Consider the following 21,868-nt stretch of genomic DNA (forward strand, 5'->3'; position numbering starts at 1 on the left):
TGCCCACTATGGGTGGGGGGATCCTCTCGCAGCTGGCACCCTCCAGCATGTAGAGTCTAGAGGCATGCCCAGGATGCAGGCCAACCATAAAATGTCAAGGACAACATAAAGCAGACAGGCAGTGTCAGCAGGCATAGCCGGCCACCTACCCCCCATGTAAGTGTAGAAATGGAAGGAGAGGCACTTACCTAGGAGGAGCAGTCTATGGGTCTGCTTGTACTCCCTCTTCTGCTCCTTCAGTACCAGATCTATGCTCTTTCTGACTTTCTTGCCCTCCTTCTCCACCAGTCAGAGTTTGTCCCATCCCTTCTGCAGAGGATGTTACCGGTGCACCTTCTGGCCCTTGCTGGGCTTGTGCTGCTGCTGCTTGCTGTCCTCGGTGCTGCTGGCGCTGCCACCCCCATTGTGTAGTAGTATAAGCAGCTGTCCAGACTGTCCCCTCTCTTGTCGGTTTGCAGAGCTTCCTCCGGCGAGGTTTCCCATCCCTGAGCTCCTGCTGTGATCCGGCGGGGGTCCTGTTTCAGTGCAGATTCCCATGCCTCAGTTCCCCTAGCTCTCATAGGCACTGACAGCTCCAGGACTGCTCGGTGTCCTAGTTGGTGGCGGCATTAGAGATGGAGCCGCTGGGATCACTGAACAGCCGTGGCAGGAGGCTGTAGCAGAGCCCCATGGCTCCAGAGATGTCCATGTGCTGGAGCTTGGAGATCAATAGCCACAGATCAATGGGCAGAGATCGGGTGAGGGAGAGATCAGGCGAGAGAGAGAGATCTGGGGCAGATTCGGCGATGGGCGCACCCTGGATGAATGGAGAGGCTTTCTTAGAGATGGCAGTGCGGGGCGGCGGGATGGAGCTTAGCTCTTCATCATCCAGCCGGGGATCCCAGGAGGAACGGGAATACAGAGCCCAGCAGCCCGTCACTTTGCCAGCTGGCCATCGTGCATCTTATCTGCTCAGCTCGTACACACAGCACTGATCACCTGACACCGCCGGGGACCACAGCAATCCGGCCCACCTTACCGTAATCACCGCACACCACGCGCATCACCCACACTCAGCTTGCGCAAGGGCGACACCAGGTGCGCAGCTTTTCTGTGCAATACGCCATTTCTGAGATTCTCTCTTTTCTCCATCATGCGCCCCCTTCATATGGCGCCCATAGCACTTGCCATATGTGCCATACCTTAGATACGCCACTGGTCACAACAGTGGTGTAGGGGTCAGAAGATGATATAACATTCCAGAGGTAGACCCAGGCATCTGACACCAGATCTGAAAGTGTCCAATGCTCAGAGACTGTAGACCTGGAACATCACACATAGTTACTGTGTTTGTGCACTCAGCACATATGTTCATATTCTTCAAAAGATTGATTCTTGTATCTCCTTCAGAAGCTGTGGTAGCTTTCATGTGGGTAGATTTCATGTGATCCAGCATCTACCAAGGATGATTCCTACCTCTATAAATTCAAAGGAGCATGAACAGGTATTAAATAAATATTTCATTATATTAAGTCTCATACTTGTATGACACCCAATGGTCTACTTCCATATCTCATTTTATTCCTCCATCTCTCTTCTCAAACTTCTTCCTCTCCCTCCCTGACTGCTCTCTTCCTGTCTTTTTCTCCTATCTGCTTTCCCTCCCCCAGTTTTCTTTGAATCTCTCTTTCTCTTCCTCCCTTCTCTTTCTATTTTGTACTCCCCCACTCAGTTTTACCTGAATACCTTCACTGGTTTATTTGACTTGCATTTGATCTACTTGTGAACTGCAGTGGACCTCCTTCTGACTTGCAGTGGACATCTTTCTGACTGGCAGTGGACCTCTTTTTGATCTGCAGTTGACCTTCTTTTAACCAGCAGTTGACCTCTTCCTGACCAGTAGTGGACCTTTTTCTGACCTGCAGTGGACATCATTATGAGCTTCAGTTGACCTCCTTCTTACCTGCAGTTGATCTTCTCCTGACCTGCAGTAGACCTCTTTCTAAGCTGCATCAAGCTTGTTTTGCATTTCAGTTGACTTGTATGTCAAAAACAACTGTTCAGATAAGAATAAAAGTCCATGTACACAGGCTTATCTATTTTCCTATCGCACACATTCCTGGCAAAAGGCTCATCAAGTGGTGGGTGCTGCAGCGATTACCAGCTGGATCCTGGAAAGATCAAACAAGTGTACATATTCGCCAGCACACCATGGATCAACAATCACAGTCCAAAAGGTTTATTGCAGAGAGATCCCATCACAGACACAAGTGCAACGTTTCGGAGCCACGCAGGACCTCTTCGTCAGGCATGTGAAGGGGTCCTGCGTGGCTCCGAAACATTGCACTTGTCTCTGTGATGTGATCTATCTGCAATAAACCTTTTGGATGGTGATTGTTGATCCATGGTGTGCTGGCGAATATGTATACATGTACACAGGCTGTTACTCTGTCCCTCCAGCTATTTGTTATACTCTTTTTACCATTATCTCCTGCTGTATCTTCCTTTATTTGGCTCTCTTGTTCAGTGTCATACAGTCAGCCTGCTATTATAGATTTCACCTGTTAAATTCAAGGCCCCTGTACAGTTTTGGGGGCTGATTTCTGGAAGCAGTGCTAGTTCCAGGATAGATTACCTCACTAATCTAAATGGTGTAGCAGTATGGCCTGCAATTGAACTAACACTACTTCAAGTAGAGCATGCCCTTAGTATGAGATGGAATCTTTAGATCCTAAAAATAATGCTTTCTCATTCTTCTCAACCTCCAGGGGACTCTTGCTCTGTGCAAGATGAAGCTGTCTCTACGATGCTTTGTAATAGTGGCAGTGGTATCCGCCATAGTCTTCTTTGCGTTCAATCAGAAAAAAATGCAGGTAAGATACACCAAATTCATGTTCTTTTGCTGTCTGGGAAATGTCCCTTTATTTTCTGTCCAAGAGGTGCAACGGAAAGCTGTAGGAAACCTCCCGGAGTAAGGTGACTCCATAGACAGTTGTTCCTGGATCTTTGTAAGATTTCTCCTTACCCGTTGTCCTGGGGAAAACATTGACATTTTGGATTTCTCCTCACTTTTATTCTAAGGGACTGTGGTCACCAGAACAAAAAGGGTAAATCTCCCCAATGAGGACACAGACGGCAATACATACCTGTTCAGAGGGTGTAGCCCTTCCCTAGTTCCAAAATAAAGAAAAAAGGTTTTGCCACAGATACACTTTCATATATCATAATGAAAACTTTTTGTAAAAAAAAAATATATATATATATATATATAATTCTTCTGCCTACAGTCAAATTCTAGTTCAAACTTGCCTACAGGGAATGACACCAGGAAGTGGAAAAATATTTATATTTACATAAAAATGGGAGTTGTTTCTGGAGATCAGGTGCAATGACACCATTAACAAGGATGTAAAAGTGGCCTGAGCAAAGATCTGGGCCAAAGCTTGGGCAGGAGTATTGAGGACACAACAATTTTTTTTTATTGATCATCACTTTGTTACATATTTACATAGTTAGTAAGGTTGAATAAAGACACCGGTACATCCAGTTCAACCTGAGTGAGTGTGGGTGCGTGTCTACAATTGTCCCTATCCCTATACATTGTGTCTCATTAAGATGCTCATCGATTATTATTATTTATTTAAGGTACCCATATAGCGCCGTCAATTTAGGCAGCGCTCCACACATACATCACACACTCACATCGGTCCCTACCCTCAAGGAGCCCACAATCCAAGGTCCCCAACTCACATTTATATACTAGGGACAATTTTTTGGACAGCTTCATTTCTCAATGCTATAGGAAGGACATTGCCCAAACAGCTATTGGGACAAGTTGTGTTTTTCCTTGGGTGTTGGAGACACACGCTAGTAAATGCATAATAAAATGAAAAATTAAATTTTATTTAAAAAAATGGGCAAATACATGATTTGCCCCTTTTGTAATTGCTTGTGGCCAATGCAGCTTTTATAGGCTGAAAACAGAGCAAAGGCAGACACACACTGGTGTGACTTGGTACCTGGCCCTAATGCAAGATATAACCCAGGGCCCTGAGCATAAATCCTGTGCTCACCACTCTAGACTTAAAGAGGAAGTAAACCCTGATGGGTTTTACTTCCTCTTTTGCTCCCTGCAAAGCCTGCAAATTCAAAGCATAATGTGACACTTACCTGCAAACGAATCCATCGCTGCCCCCTGTGCAGGCTGTGTCCATCTTCACCCCTCTTCCTTAAGGACTCCGGCTCTGTGACTGGCTGGAGCCGCGTGACGTCACTCCAGCGTGTCAGTAACGGCACGCGCTGGAGGAAGAAATGGCGCGGTGGTCTGTTTCTTCACAGCACATGCGCCGATTACATCATCGGCGCACTGCAAGTGAAATATCTCCTAAACAGCGCACGTTTAGGAGATATTTCCACTACCTATAGGTAAGCGTTATTCTAGGCTTACCTATAGTTAAAAGTCACTAGGGAGGGTTTGCAACCACTTTAAAGCTGAACATAAAAGACACAAATTAATGCAGAGCTTTATTCATTAATACATGATTAGGTTTATTTTTTAATACAAACAGTATAAGTACCTAGTATCAGCCTCCTACAACAGAACTGGAGTGCAAGAGAAAGAAGCAGCACAGCCAAATCAGTTTGTGTGCTGACCAGAAACATGCTTATAGGAGGAGAGAGCAAAGTGACTACGAGATGAGCTAATCACTGTGTTGCTTCTCCTTTCACTGTCCAGTCACAAGCAGGAGCCAGTCCAAGAGGACATGGGTTCAGAGGAAGTGGGTTGAATAATGTTGGCCATCATACTGAGGACACCTAGCAGAATACAAAAGTACTGCGGGGAAAACCTCTGGACTGAAGGTGAATATTACAGTAAAAAGCTGGTTTGGTGTTTTTATCTTTTCATGAGCTAAAACTTTTTTGGTCTTATTTTGGATAGTGTGGAAGATTTAGAAAACCTGCCAGGGTCCAATTGTTATCTGTATGCCACTGGTGAGATTCACCCTCTCTATTTGTCCTAGTGACCACATTTTACAGAAGTCACAAGAAAAGGAAAAGAGGAGATATCTTTCATTTGAGTTCATGTACTGGTGACAACTGTGTAAGAGGGATTTTTAGAGATTTATTTTTTACCTCATGGTCCAGTCCCAACTTAAAACTTGGGATTTTCCATTAGTTGGGGGCATATTTATAAAGCAGTGAATCTGGCATTTGCCAATCATCCACTGTAGTTGAATCTTCCACGTTCATATGACAATGATTGATTTCCTACTAGTGAAAGTTTGGTGGCAGGAACATTCACTGCTTTAAAAATATTGCATATTTTCACCCAGGATTCACACAATGGTCATCCAAGATTGAATTAGAAAAATGTATATATCTTGGGTGAAAGTTGTGTAAATATTGGATGAAAACTTAGATAACAACCCCTTATCTGTCCCAGTGTCAACATTTCTTCAGCTCTCAGTTCTGCCCACCTGCTGTAACAACTATAAGGGAGTCTCTGTGGATCAGTGCCTTATCATCAGTGCCTCCTGATCAGTGCCCATCAGTGCCACCCATCAGTGCAGCCTCACCAGTGCTCCCTGATCATGCTCACCAGTGCCACCTCATCAGTGCCCAACAGTGCCACCTATCAATGCCCATCAGTGCCGCCTATCAATACCCTCCAGTGCTGAAAATCCATGCCCACCAGTGCCATCTATCAGTGCCCATCAGTACTGCTAATCAGTGTCCACCAGTGCCACCTATCAGTGCCCATTAGTGCTGCCAATCAGTGCCCATCAGTGCCTCTTGATCAGTGCCCACCAGTGCTGCCTTTCAGTGCCCATTAGTGCCACCTATCAGTGTCCATCAGTTCTGCCTATCAGTGCCACCTCTCCATGCCACCTATCATCAGTGCCATCTATCAGTGCCCATCAGTGCCACCCACCAGTACAGCCTTATTAATGCCCCCTTATCAGTGCCCACCAGTGCCGCCTCATCAGTGCCACCTATCAGTGCCCATCAGTGTCGCCTATCAGTGCCACATATCAGTGCCAATCAGTGCTGCATCATCAGTGCAGCCTATCAGTGCCCATCAGTGAAGGAGAAAAATTACCTGTTTGCTAAATTTTATAACAAAATATGAAAAAGGTTTTGTTTTTGTTTTTTCAAAATTTTCGGTCTTTTTTTATTTGTTTAGCAACAAATAAAAAAACCCAGTGGTGATTAAATACATCCAAAGGAAAGCTCTATTTGTGTGAAAAAAATGATAAAAATGTCATTTGGGTACAGTGTTGCATGACCGCGCAATTGTCATTCAAAATGTGAGAGCGCTGAAAGCTGGAAATTTGCCTGGGCAGGAAGGGGTTATAAGTGCCCAGTAAGCAAGTGGTTAATTGCCAGGAGTTGGGCTTTAAATGGAGTATAACAGGAATAGTGAGACCACTAGTCCATGACAATCATTTTCGTTTTTGAAGGACTAACTCTTCAAGGAACCAACTATTGATAAAGCATGCTTTGTTGCTTAACAAAAATCTACACTTGAAAATATTTTACTTGTTTCAGGTCCCTCAAATTAAAATGCTTCAGTTATGTAACTGCCAACCACAAACAGACTGTAGCGTTACAGAGTCCATCCCTGCACCAATGGAAACCGATGACGAAATTGAAGATCTTTTCAATGAGATTGATGGACTCATTCCCAGGGTGTCCATCGACGACATAAAAAAGGCAACCAGCGCAGAGGAGACCAATTTGACTGTTGTTAACCCAAAAGACAATTACTGTGTGGGGGACCTACTGCTTGTGAGGGTTGATGCATACGATTATTCTGGAGCCCCCAAAACATATGGCGGTGATTATTTAAGAGCCAGGATATTCTCACCTGCCACGAACAGCAGTGCTAGCGGCAGTATACAAGATTATAATAATGGGACATATTTAGTAAAATTCACTTTATTTTGGGAGGGCACTGTGCACATATCTATAGTCCTAATGCACCCAAGTGAGGCCGTCTCTGCCTTATGGCGTGGCAGGAATCAAGGCTTTGCCAATATAAAGTACACTGGAAATTTCACAAGTGCTACTAGCTACGTCAACAGAGAATGTGGGTTCTATCTTGACACCCAGGAGGAAGTCTGCGCCTACATCGATAAAAGGGATAAAGAAGCATTTTTTTGTATGAAGCCTGAAAATTATCCTTGTGAAGCCCTGACCCATATGAATTCTGTCAACAGAGATCATTCCTATCTTGCAGAGGTGGAGCAGCTTCTTCTTAACAGGTAATACACACAAGTGGGAAGCCTACTGTAGGAAACAGTGTACCAAAGCACGGAAAATTGCCTTGGGTTCCTGGCTGCAGCCAAGCCAAAACTGTTTCTGTCAAGTTTGTATTACTGTCTGTGTCCCTATTGTTGAGATTCACACTCACGACCGGTCCTGGTAACCTTACAGGAAACCACACAAATGGGACCCAGACAGCAATAGAAACCCAGAAGAGACTCTAACACTTGCTTTAAACAGAGCTTATATTAAAACGGAAATACAAATAAGTAGTAAAGTCACACATACCACATGTCTGTGCTTGCTGGAACATTACTGCTTCTTCTCCCTCTGTCCAGATCTTGCCCTGAGATCACAGCATCAACCTCAACAGTGCCTGCTACCCAGGGTAGTCACATTCTCTGTGAAGATGCCCACCATGCTGGAGGGAGGGCGCTCTAGTGGAATAGGGAGCAAGCCGCCAGTCATACAAATGGCATCTTCTGACTGAGGCAGACCTATTAGGGGCAGTCTGCAGTGCACTTCATGGGTCTCATCAAGAGAACCTGTATCCACCCTAATAAAAATTATTAACATATAGTAAAAATATATTCTGTCCTAACCCCTTGACTTACACTCTGCAAATTGTGCATGCTGTCCTCAGTCCTTTCCCGTATATTCTGCTTGCTGTCATATCCTCAAACTTCTACTGCACAAACTGCCATCAATTTTACTCACCACACTCCATTCCCTTATCTACTAACCCACATCATTCTCTCTGAGTTCCTTCCTTGTACATATTTCCCCAATGTCATACCCTCCACACCACCTCTCATGCCCTCCAATTTCCTCCCTTAATAATACCCCATACTCATAATACCCCATATTATACCCTTCATACTCCTCTCCTGTACATACTACACCATGTCATATCCTCCACACTCCTCTCCTGTAAATACTACTCCATGTCATATCCTCCACACTCCTCTCCTGTACATACTACACCATGTCATATCCTCCACACTTCTCTCTTGTACATACTACACCATGTCATATCCTTCACACTCCTCTCGTGTACATACTACACCATGCCATACCCTCCACACTCCTCTCCTGTACATACTACACCATCCCATACCCTCCACACTCCTCTTCTGTACATACTACTAATGTCATATCCTCCACACGCCTCTCCTGTACGTACTACCCAGTTCATACTCTCCACACCCCACTCATTCCCTACAATTTCCTCTCTTGTACATAATACCCCATATCATACCCTCCACTCCCCTCTCCTGTACATACTACCCCATGTCATACCCTCCACTCTCCTCTCCTGTACATACTACCCCATGTCATACTCTCCACACTCCTCTCCTGTACATACTACTCCATGTCATATCCTCCACACTCCTCTTCTGTACATACTACTCCATGTCATATCCTCCACACTCCTCTTCTGTACATACTACTCCATGTCATATCCTCCACACTCCTCTTCTGTACATACAGTACTACACCATGTCATATGCTCCACACTCCTCTCGTGTACATACTACACCATGTCATATCCTCCACACTCCTCTTCTGTACATACTACTCCATGTCATATCCTCCACACTCCTCTTCTGTACATACAGTACTACACCATGTCATATGCTCCACACTCCTCTCGTGTACATACTACACCATGTCATATCCTCCACACTCCTCTTCTGTACATAATACCCCATATCATACTCTCCACACTCCTCTCCTGTACATACTACCCCATGTCATACCCTCCACACTCCTCTCTTGTACATACTACACCATATCATACCCTCCACACTCCTCTCCTGTACATACTACCCCATGTCATACCCTCCACACTCCTCTCTTGTACATACTACACCATGTCATATCCTCCACACTCCTCTCCTGTACATACTACTCCATGTAATATCCTCCACACTCCTCTTCTGTACATACTACACTGCATCATATCCTCTACACTCCTCTTCTGTACATACTACACCATGTCATATCCTCCACACTCCTCTCCTGTACATACTACTCCATGTCATATCCTTCACACTCCTCTCCTGTACATACTACTCCATGTCATATCCTTCACACTCCTCTTCTGTACATACTACACCATGTCATATCCTCCACACTCCTCTCCTGTACATACTACCCCATGCCATACCCTCCACACTCCTCTCCTCTACATACTACCCCATACCATACCCTCCACACTCCTCTCCTCTACATACTACCCCATGCCATACCCTCCACACTCCTCTCCTGTACATACTACACCATGCCATACCCTCCACACTCCTCTTCTGTACATACTACTCAATGTCATATCCTCCACACACTTCTCCTATACGTACTACCCAGTTCATACTCTCCACACCCCTCTCATTCCCTCCAATTTCCTCTCTTGTACATAATACCCCATATCATACCCTCCACACTCCTCTCCTGTACATACTACCCCATGTCATACACTCCACACTCCTCTCTTGTACATACTACACCATGTCATATCCTCCACACTCCTCTCCTGTACATACTACTCCATGTCATATCCTCCACACTCCTCTCCTGTACATTTTACCCCATGTCATACCCTCCACACTCCTCTCCTGTACATACTACCACATGTCATACCCTGATGTGTGTGAGCTGTCTCCTCATCAAAACCAATGTTAATGTTTCATAAATATACCTATATAACACATCAAATAAAATACCATTGATGTCTATATAAAATAAATACATTTTTACTGTTTTAACATTTTGGGTTTTTATAAAACTCATTAAACAATTAGGCTTCTAATAAACCACACACAATGACAGCAAGGGAGGAAAAGGTGCAACACTACAAGCCACGCACCATGCCGCACCACCCACATTTTGGCCAAACTTTTTAGCAACCCCCTATGTGTGCTGTGGGTGACCCGCTATTTCATCTCTCCCTTCAAGGTGGATGGAAAAGCAACTATTGTAGCCATTAAAAAAATTTTTTAAATGTTGAATGATAGGACAGTATGATGACCTTGGTTAGGACTTGCGCAGTGTTGTGTTCCTCGCTTTAGTTTCCACTAAGAAAACTTTCTGCATGAAGTTTATATGTTCATCCTGTTTGGTAGGATTCCCCCAGCTGCTCCAGCTTTTCCTCCCACAATCCAAAAATAGTCTCCTGAAATTAGGTTGTATGTCTTTATGAGTGTGATAGGTACAATAAATTGTGAGCTTCCTTATGGGGCAGGGATGATGTATTGCTCTCTGGAAAGTATTCACAAACACACTATACAAGTATGTCACAATAAATAACAGTGTTATGAATTATATTTAAACTAAATGTTATGTTAAACAATTTTTATTTTTTAGGTCAAACGTTGGGTTGGAAGTTTCAAAGCCTTTAAAACCCGTCAAAGTTGCCAGCTGTGGCAGTAAGTTTCTATATACTGATTTTTGCTTTTTAGCTCATCAGGTATGATTTATCAGACAACAATTTAGTGGTAGCATTGGTATTATTTCCTGCTCGCTTTATAATATTTCTGCCACTAGATGGTATGTATCAGACAGCACAGTCAGTATCTTCTCTGAATATGCAGTAATAGAGGATAAGCCAGACGGAAGGTGTAATGAATTCCAAACTGTGTGTTAAGCCGGGTACACACTATTCGTTTTTTTTTTTTTTTTTTCCGTGCAACCCACCTGGTTGCACGAAAAAAAACTGTCAGCTCTGGTTGAAGACACTGTACTAACCATTCTTCAGGAAAGGCTTTCTACAAGTTTTAGAGCATGTGCCCTTTCAGCTAAAAAAATATATTTGTGAGGTCAGATATTGATGTTGGATGAGAAGACCTGGCTAGCAACCCAAAAGTGCTCAGTAGGGTTGAGGTCAGGACTCTAGAGTTCCTTCAAACCAGACTGGTCGAATTATGTCTTTATGGGGCTGGCTTAGTGTACAGGGGTACAGTCATACTTGAACAAAAAAGGGCCTTCTCCAAACTGTCACCACATGGTTGTCTAAAATATCTTTGTATGCTGTACTAATAACACCACCCTTCGGAAACGTATGATTTAATAAATTTGGAGGGATCTCAACATACTTTTAGGCCTGGTTCATACCTATGCATTTTTTAGTGCGTATTCAGTTTTGCAGAAACACACTACAGTCCATTTATCATGGTTCCCTATGAATGTAGTTCACATCTGTGCATTTTTTGCAAAGGGCCAGGGACTTCTTTCTGGTTTTTGGTTCCATACACTTCAATGGATCAAAAGGGTGTATTGAAAAACGCAAAATGCACCTCCAATATTCAAACTGCAACCTGCATAGGTGTGAATCAGACCTTAGCCATTGTGTACATAATAAGAAAAAATATGTAATAATAGTCCCTGACTGAATTCTCCCACTTGCTTGTTCTTCGAGATCTACACAGTTTGTAGGACAGATGCTTGATCTTCATGTAATATTTTTTCAAAAATTATATGTCAAAATAGGTAACAGGATGTTTGGAATCTGGATAGAACTCATCAGCCTGTGAGAAAAAAGAATGGGCTAATTTCAGATTTCACATGCACTGTCTGATATTTGGTATTATTCCATTTAGGAAAACTGAAGGAACCCACTAAAAAGTGTAGCACAGGATCCTACTATCCCATCCCAAGTGGATATTTCTCATATAATGTGTGGAAGCCCATCCACTGTAAGATGACACAGTTCACTGACAATGATAAGCTTAAAGACTTTCTCAAGGGCAAAAAACTATTCCTCATGGGGGATTCTACAGTTCGCCAATATATAAGACACTTTGCAGAGAATATTAAAAGTAAGTATAGAGAAATCTTCATATCTTTGGGTCTTCCTCTTTCCCTTCTCTACCTTCCGTCGTTAATAGTTACATAGTTAGTCTGGTTCTTTAGATTTCCTTCCATTCCTCATTCTTCCTTCCTCCATCCCTCCCATGCTTGAGATTTTCTATTACCGTATATATTGTTTCATTCCTTTCTTTAGGTCATCCTTTCATACTTCCATTCCTTCCTTTGGGTCATCCTTCCTTACATGAGATTTTCTTTCCTTTGTTACTTTCTCTTCCTTGAAGGCAGCAGTTTTTTGCTTTCTCATCTCAGAGCTGTCCCCCTCATGGTTGGTGATCCAATAAGGATTTATTTCAGGAATTAGCAGTAGACTTTCCTATACTTTCCTTTTCTCCCCTTATTGGCCGTAGATGAACTGGGATTCCCCACTCTGCACAGCCAGGCACACCAAATCTTCACAGACATTCCAGAGTCAAAGAACAGTCCCTGACTTTGTTTTTGTTATTTATTGAGGGGTAATAACTTGGATAGGGATGGGAGATTATGGGATGCCAATTTGACTTCAATAAAAAAAACTTCAGAGACAACTTCCTATATACAGTCTCTTTATACAGTCTCTTATACAGCTCCACATTCAATCACTCAATTGCTTACGGAACCCAGCAGTGAAGATCTGACAGTCACTCAGATTAAAAGCAATGGCCCATTACAGGCAGGCCCCTTGGTTGTGTAGTAGTATTTCAGTGTCTTGCTTTCATTACTTCTGTGGCTACTGATGCCAGCACCACCTCTTCAGGCACTGCCAACTCACCTGGCTGCAGCTGCCTCTTTCACTAGCCCTCCAGACCAACTTCTCCCCACAGTCCTTCAGGCTGACGCTTACAAGCCCACCCAGGTGACTCTCAGGAGGGGAAGGGAAGAAAACTTAAGCACACCGCTGTCTACATGTGGCAGTCTTCCCCCTTGTAGGTCCCCAGTAGTACTGACCTGCTCCCGCTGTCCTCACTCTTGCTCCCATGCCTCCAGGAAGGGCTTTCTCTGTGTGTTTTGGCAGGATCCTTCCAGCACCCGAGCCCCGGCCCAAGGTCACCCCCCAAGACTAAAGGACACCCTTGAGGGCCACCGACAGCCTCCTCAGCACTCCGTCTCCATCTTTCACCCGACTGCCCCTGCTGGCATGACTCATGCCTATTTATGAGGTGGCCTGCCAGCCCTTTACTGGGGATTGGCTGAGGTCCTCATGAATATTCTGAACAGCCCCTCCTAACCTTCCCCCACTATGTCTAGAACATTCTCCAGAAAACAGGGGGAGGCACCAGAGAGGCCGCTAGGATGAGTCATACAACCCTGACCCATATTTACAGCTCAGGTTTCACCCTGAGCTAAAGAAATTTACCTACACTAAGAATCTACACTAACAAACCTATACTACCAACTAGTACACACTAGAGGGTGCTACATTCCTTTTCTTCTTTCACTTCCGTCCTTCCTTTATTTCTTTCACCCCTGGAATCTTTAACATTGTTACGATGACTAATTGTTTTTTTTCTATATTTAAGTTGTGGATTACTTTAATCACACGGAAGATGAGATGCAGTCCTGGCAAAAGACTCTTCTGGCCATTAACCTGGAAAAGTTTATTTATGTTCAGTGGAAGAAACACACTTTTCCATTTGTCAGCAAAACCTTCTACTCCATCAAAGAAGATGCCTACATGGCGCGCCAGATAGACCAAATTGGCGGAGGAGAAAACACAATCATCGTTCTTACTCTGGGTCAACATTTCAGGCCTTTCCCCTTTCGAACTTTCATCAGGTCGGTGCTCAATGTCCGGAGAGCGTTAGAACGGCTCTTTATCCGCAGTCCACGCACCAGAGTGATCATAAAGGAGGAGAACGCCCGTGACATGGACATCGGCATGGAACGCTTTAGTGACTTCCACGGCTATGTCCAATATCTAGCACTCCGAGAGATTTTTAAAGGGTTGAGCGTTGGATTTGTCGATGGCTTGGACATGACCATTGCCTATGCATGCAATGTCATTCATCCTCCCTTGGAAGTTTTAGAGAATCTCATCAGCATGTCCTTTACACAAGCTTCACAGAATTGAGCAGGAAATACAAGATAAAACTTTCTCTGGAATTATTAAAAATCGAACAGGGATTTTTAATAGTCATAGTGGTGGTGGGAGTTACAGTCTGAGTAGGACAAATTTGAGGCTTTCCTTTTCATAGCCAAGGACTCAAGTTCTTCTTGGGGAATATCAGTCCCTTTGATAAGAAAGGAATCTTGGTAGAGGCAGAGTCTTTTTTTCCTCACATCACATGGATAATAGCGAGCAGAACAGTACTGACAACTCCAAGTCTTTAATCAGAGGCAGCAGTGCCTTAGAGCTCACACTGTAGGTAAACAGCCTACCTGCGGCCACTGATAACATAAAGAATGTATAAATCAAAGAAAGGTAGCTGGAGAACTTTCGGCATAGTCAGTTGATTAAAAAGGATTAGTGCTGTGGATAGACGTACTGAGGGAACTCATATAAGTGCTTATAAAGCGAACAATAAATGAAGGACATAGCCCTGATCTGAATTTGCAATATGCTTTCTTTAGTGCAATACGTGAGGAGTATTGCTGCACATTTGACATTAATAGACAACTAATACAGTATTTAAGGGGAAATTTGATAACTTTGGTCTGAGTGCACCTTAAGGTCAATCCATACGATATCGAGTGATTATATTATTGATTACATTTTTTTAAAGATATTTTATTGAATTTTCAGTTACGATTCTATTAATTTGTGATAAACAGTTAAGCATATGAATGGTCTAGGGAAGGGGAATAGAGAGGGTAGTTGGTCAACTGTATGTTTTTATGTTTGTATACTATTTTTGGAGAAAATGTTTTATACTATGTTTTTCATTTGTGATTTTCAATAAAATGTGTGTGTTTTTTACTACATGAGTGGCTTTCCTGGATGATCTAGATATATATGATTTTCTACATAAGGGTATCTTGGAGTTGAGTCTTAACCAGGCTTTTTAGGGCATTTTTTGGTAATCTAATCTCCATCTCCAAGGCAATTCCTCTATAGATTAAAAAAAAAATGAATAGCTTTTATAGAAATCCTGCATATACACTAATTATATCCAAATGTATTTGAAAACTGCTATGGGTACATGCAGAAATCATCATGAAGCCAGATAGCTCAGAGCCCCTTGGCCCCATAGACTTCACATGGTATGCTATGTACACTATATTGTCAAAAGTTTTGAGATGCCTGCCTTTACACACACGTGAACTTTAATGGCATCCCAGTCTTAGTCCATAGGGTTCAATATTGAGTTGGCCCACCCTTTGCAGCTATAACAGCTTCAACTCTTCTGGGAAGGCTGTCCACAAGGTTTAGGAGTGTGTCTATGGGAATGTTTGACCATTCTTCCAGAAGCGCATTTGTGAGGTCAGGCACTGATGCTCTGCACTAATTCATCCCAAAGGTGTTCTATCTGGTTGAGGTCAGGACTCTGTGCAGGCCACTCAAGTTCCTCCACCCCAAACCCGCTCATCCATGTCTTTATGGACCTTAGTTTGAGCACCGGTGTGCAGTCATGTTGGCAGGAAGGGGCCATCCCCAAACTGTTCCCACAAAGTAGGGAGCATGAAATTGTCCAAAATGTCTTGGTAAGCTGGCGCCTTAAGAGTTCCCTTCACTGGAACAAAGGGGCCAAGCCCAACCCCTGAAAAACAACCCCACACCATAATCCCCCCTCCACCAAATGATTTGGACCAGTTCACAAAGCAAGGTCCATAATGACATGGATGATCAAGTTTGGGGTGAAGGAACTTGACTGGCCTGCACAGAGTCCTGACCTCACCCCAATAGAAAACCTTTTGGATGAATTAGAGTGGAGACTGCGAGCCAGGCCTTCTCGTCCAACATCGGTGCCTAACCTCACAAATGCGCTTCTGGAAGAATGATCAAACATTCCCATAGACACACTCCTAAACCTTGTGGACAGCCTTCCCAGAAGAGTTGAAGCTGTTATAGCTGCAAAGGGTGGGCCAACTCAATACTGAACCCTACGGACTAAGACTGGGATGCCATTAAAGTTCATGTGCGTGTAAAGGCAGGCATCCCAATACTTTTGACAATATAATGTATATATTTACATGTTTACTTTAGTAAAGTAATACATATCAAATCAAGGCGAAAGATCTAGTGTACGTTGTCTATAACCTTCTCCAGATTCAGCCAGTCCCTGTTATCTTTGCCGGAAGAAACAAATTCACCTGTCAATTAGTTACCTACAATGGACTCCAATATACTGTTCCGCTCAGTTCAGTTTGTCTTCGGTAAACAGCTTTATTGTCACCGCTGAATTTCTACCCAGTATTTAAAATATGGCTTCGAGCTAAAATGTACAGTAAAGACATGCATGTAAAATACTGTATCCTTGAACTCAGTAACAAGGCTTTTAAAGTGAACCTATCCTAGGAGCAGCTGGATTACAGTACCAAAAGATAGAAAGTATGAAAATGATGCTTACATTTTTTTTAAATTCATGCTCCCATTAGGTAATCATTAGTGGAAAGTCACCATAATGAGAACTGCTCGTGGACGGGCATCAAACTACACCTGGACACTGATCAAAATAGATTTTTAATTTTAATCAAGTTTAAATACTTTAATTAGTAAACTGTTTTGTGTACAGAACAGACTGTCTGGTATTGGCAGTCCTTTTTTGTTTTTTCTTTTTTGTGTAAATTAAAGTAGAAAACATTTAATCTGTTAAAGAATAGAGATGAGCTTCGAGCTCGAGTCGAATGTAAGTTCGTCTCGAACATCGGCCATTCGACCGTTGGTCGAATTACAAACATTATGGGCCGTTCGTGCCAAATTCAAGTGGCGTGTCATCGCAGTGCATTGCTGGCTGATGATTGGCCAAGCATGCACTATGACGTGCATGCTTTGGCCAATCACAGTGCAGTAAGAACGGAGAGCCATAATTGGCCAAAGGCAGGGTGGCTTTGGCCAATTATGCCTCAGGGGATTTAGTACACGCCCCACACTATATAAGGCCGCCTGTAAGTCGGCCTTGTGTAGTGTGTTCCGGCGTGCTGTGAGATAGGGAGAGAGACAGTGTCATTTCATTTGAGTTGGGTAGAACAGGCAGGCGTGTCAGTTAGCTGCAGTCAGTGTATTTAGTATATATAAGCATCCCAGGTGTTGTGTGTGTGTGTGTGTGTATGTATGTATATATATATATATATATATATATATATATATATATATATATATATATATATATATACACACACACACACTGTATTCAGTTTAGCTAGATCTGTTCCTGTTATTCTCTTCCTAATATACTTACAGGCAGGCAGCTGCAGTATTTTCAGTCAGTGTACTGTATCCTGTGCACAGTGTGCAACTAAAGCTAACTGCAGACAATTGCTGGTGTTCTCTTCCTAATAATACCTCAGGCAGGCATGAGAAGACAGAGCCGCTCACAGGATTACCACTCCTAAATGATAATGAACGTCCTCCCTCAGCCTCACAGGTGCTGGCTCTGCAAAATTAGTTGAAGACAAAAAAAGGAGAGCCTGGACAGCCACACTTCCGTGAAGAAAAAAGCACCTTTATTGCAAAAAAGTGTAGACAAACAGGTCACATAAAAAGTGGATGACACAGGACAACTGCTAACGCGTTTTGCATCAACTGATGCTTACTCATAGCTAGGTTGAAGCTTGTCACAACATGAACATATAACAGGTAGGTAATTAAAAGCATATGAAACACCCGACAGTGGATGAAGGGCAGGGCAGAAAAGCAAAGAAAAACACACACACCATCCCCGTACATGTATTAACCTTCAAACGCCCAGAAAGTATAGAGTATTGGTGGAAACCAATAGGTTTAAAAAGTTTTTACCATACAATAAAATTCTGGACAATCGCAAAAACCAGCACACTACTTGAGATTGGTTATGGGAAAACCACACATGTTAATGTACATATAAGGTCGGTGTAGGTCAAATGCATCGAAGGAAAAATATATATGAATGAAAAAACACCAAAAAATATGTACTAAAATGTTGTAACTATATATTCTGTGTGGAACAAAAATTAGTATGAATCGTGCTGAAAATATGCAATTCACACTCACACCTCGCCAAAGTCGTGTCAATATTATCAAATAATATAAGAGAAAAAAAATCTTTTACTCTTTTTTTTACTTTTTTATTATTTTTTCCTTTCTTCAATAAGGCACTCCGTAGGTCATCCAAGAATAGGGTGCACGGAGATGTGAATGTAGAAGATAGCTCGAACTTATGACAAACATGAGCCCTCAAAGCGGCATAACAGTAGTATATAATAAGTAACATGATAAACTATGAATAAACTGAGCCACAATGGGTGGTATCATTGGATATCGTTCGTCTATTAAAATGAGATAACAACCACTAATGGCACAAACGATACTGTTTGGAGCATTTGCTATACGCCAAACATTGTCATGAAAAAAGTAGTAAGGGACCCTACCAAAATGTAATTAAAAGCCTATTATCTATAACCGGAATTAATAGATGGACATTCCAATTTACAAGCAAGTGTAAAGGTGGGTACCGCTGATGCAACGACAAGGAAACAAAGAACAAAAAGAAAAAAGAAAAAAGAAAAAACAATTCCCAAAATAAGGGCCGTGTTCCAGCACAAGAAGTGAGTAGCGCTGAAAGGCAAAAAGTCTCACTCCGTGTGCTGCAGTGCACAACTCGCTAATGAATTCTCATCCAAACCCATACCGTGTTATATGGGCCCAAAAACAGCATTACATGAACTGTATATGGAGGGAAACAACACACTATTATGGATCGAAAAAAGAAGAAAAAAACAAATCCCAGAACAAGGGCCGTGTCCCAGCACAAGAAGTGAGTAGCGCTGAAAAGGAATAAAGTCTCACTCCGTGTGCTGCAGTGCACGACTCACTAGCGAAATCCCATCCAATCCAATACCGTGTTGTATGGGCCCAAAAACAGCATTAAATGAACTGTATATGGAGGGAAACGACACTCTGTTAAATAAGCTGAGAACCACGATATCAATATCGTTAGATACAGTCTAACCGTTAGGATGAAGTAAAAAACGTTATTCAAGCAAGAGTGTCATTTGATATATGACAATCTGTTGCTTGGATCGAAGAAGTAAAAACTAAAAAGTAAAACCTAAAGTTGGCCGATGCGATTCTGATGATAAACAACATACGTGTGTGACTGTGTGACCAGATGCCGATTGAGCGTATCTCAACTAGAAACTCATGATACAGAGAAGGTGAGTTACACTGTGGAGGCAAAAAAAAGTCTCCCTCCCCGTGCTGCAATACTGAAATGTTTAGCGAATCTAAACCTATTGTAATGTTTGCAGATGGAAACTACTGGAATACACACCAGTATAGATGGTGATCATCTGACTATTCTAATAAAAATGTGACACGTCCCATTCATAGTTTAACCCGGAGGGCTGTCGAGTGTTTAAAATAAAAAATCCATTTCACCTCTTGTCTGCATAAAATATTAAACTTATCCCCTCCTCTAGATGGTTTCTTGATTTTCTCAATCCCTTGAATGACAAGGCTTTTCATATCCTTCTGGTGGTGGATGTTCCAGTGTCGTGCTATGTTGGTTGGATGGTTTTTTGTAATGTCATAAAGATGGTCATAAAGCCTATCTTTTAGGCTACGGGTAGTCCTTCCGACATACTGTACTTGGCACATTGTACAAGTGATAACATATACAATGTATCGTGTATTGCAGTTTATAAAAGAATGTATTTTGTGAGTATTACCTGTAGAGGCTGATATAATAATATCAACAAAAACATGAAGAGAATTCATAAAGCAACTCTTCCGTGAGGACACACCAGTGATTGCAAATATTGTTCATTTATTAAGACTATCCAAAAATTATTGCAAAAATACAAATACAGAAATTGACATATATCCCCAAAACCAATACATATTAAAAAGACCTAGGGTCTCAGGAGAAAACCGGTGGCCACCATTATCCAATTATAACTCACGTTTCTCTACCTCTCACACACTCATACACATGCAGATCTCAGTCGGTCACCAATTAGATGACATTTATGGATATAAAACTTCCAAAGTTCCTGGGATTAATTCAAACATATATAACTGGATCAGTATATGTAGAGTGATAGATACTTGTGCGCACACCAAAACAAACAAATATAAAAATATGGATAAATATAGCCACTACCAATATATAAAATCAAGCTCAGCAAAGTAGGAAAGAATAGCTGCCACAAATAATAGTGTTCACACACCTACAAACAAATGATAAAGAAAGATAAATCTGCGGCGCTTATCTAAATATGCAAAATGCTAGGACGCCAAAGAATGTAAGGAACTATCCTATCAGGAAGATGCAGGTAAAAATCTCAAACATAAAGGCAGAGGGATAAGTGATGCGTAAATGCTTAATAATAGCTCAAAAAAGGATAATGCTATGTAACAAGAAACTAGTAACCACACCAGGACAGAAAGCTCCAGGTAAAGGTCAGATTCATGTCAATTAATATTCCACCACTTTTGTGCAACCAAGGATCACGCCAAACCAATGTTTCATCAAAGAGTGCAGCTAATTGAGAACTAAGTGACTGGGATCCAGATAATTGATAACCTGTTTTTAAATTAAAAAGTCCTTAATATCATCAAACAATATAATACGCCCGTGAGTAAAAAATAAATTAAATCTGTAACTGGAATTTAGAGAACACTTTGTTGTTGGAGTTACAGATTTAATTTATTTTTTACTCACGGGCGTATTATATTGTTTGATGATATTAGGGACTTTTTCATTTAAAAACAGGTTATCAATTATCTGGATCCCAGTCACTTAGTTCCCAATTAGCCGCACTCTTTGATGCAATATTGGTTTGGCGTGATCCTTGGTTGCACAAAAGTGGTGGAATATTAATTGACATGAATCTGACCTTTACCTGGAGCTTTCTGTCCTGGTGTGGTTACTAGTTTCTTGTTACATAGCATTATGCTTTTTTGAGCTATTATTAAGCATTTACGCATCACTTATCCCTCTGCCTTTATATTTGAGATTTTTACCTGCATCTTCCTGATAGGATAGTTCCTTACATTCTTTGGCGTCCTAGCATTTTGCATATTTAGATAAGCGCTGCAGATTTATCTTTCTTTATCATATAACTGGATCAGGCAGTGATGGGATGCAATGCATCATAGTGCTTTCTCAAAAAACATTGTGGTAGAATATTTTTATGGAGGTGAAAGGGTTCCTTGTGGTTTCCATAGCACTAATTTATAACAGAGGCAGCTTTTGTATATAAATGTGTGCACACAGTGGTTAATGTTCAGCATAAGATGAAACACAGTGTCAAGTTAAATGTAACACTTTGTTGATATAAACAAAAAAAAGACACTGACTTTTCAAACAGCAGGAGCGGAACACCGTGCAGTTCATCATACAAGATAGCAGAGGGAAGCTTACAGTTACCGGCGTCTAGACGGGATCATATCGATCAGATGTTTACCATCACAGCCACTGATATAATAATATCACCTTTATGAATAAAAGGGCAGTAGGCACACTCACGCCCCCCACAGCTAAATGTGCCCTGGAAAGATAGCCAAGTACTGGAAGATTTTAAGCTAGAAAAAAGGCTAGGTGATAGAAGGCTACCTAAGGATGGGGGTCTTCTAGAGACGGTGTGAATCCCTCTTTGAAGAATCTGGGAGTATGTTAGATCATGCTGCAAGATTGGGAGA

General features: G+C 42.1%; 1 protein-coding gene across 3 annotated transcripts in view; it reads left to right on the forward strand.

Annotated features, from left to right (window-relative positions):
• Positions 1-15,007, forward strand: part of LOC141148689 (NXPE family member 1-like) — a 32,338-nt gene extending 17,331 nt beyond the window's left edge. Inside the window, exons 2-7 of one of the 3 annotated variants that reach the window (XM_073636331.1) lie at positions 1,390-1,483; positions 2,748-2,852; positions 6,529-7,244; positions 10,609-10,670; positions 11,841-12,059; positions 13,608-15,007. In XM_073636331.1, coding sequence (XP_073492432.1) covers positions 1,445-1,483; positions 2,748-2,852; positions 6,529-7,244; positions 10,609-10,670; positions 11,841-12,059; positions 13,608-14,158 — 1,692 coding nt within the window. In that variant the 5' untranslated portion in view covers positions 1,390-1,444 and the 3' untranslated portion in view covers positions 14,159-15,007. The remainder of the gene's footprint in view (positions 1-1,389; positions 1,484-2,747; positions 2,853-6,528; positions 7,245-10,608; positions 10,671-11,840; positions 12,060-13,607) is intronic. The other 2 variants (XM_073636332.1, XM_073636334.1) reach the window with 2 other exon arrangements.
• The last annotated feature ends 6,861 nt before the right edge of the window (positions 15,008-21,868 follow it).

The sequence above is a fragment of the Aquarana catesbeiana genome, linkage group LG06 (assembly GCF_042186555.1).
Source record: "Aquarana catesbeiana isolate 2022-GZ linkage group LG06, ASM4218655v1, whole genome shotgun sequence".
Classification (NCBI taxonomy): Eukaryota; Metazoa; Chordata; class Amphibia; order Anura; family Ranidae; genus Aquarana; species Aquarana catesbeiana.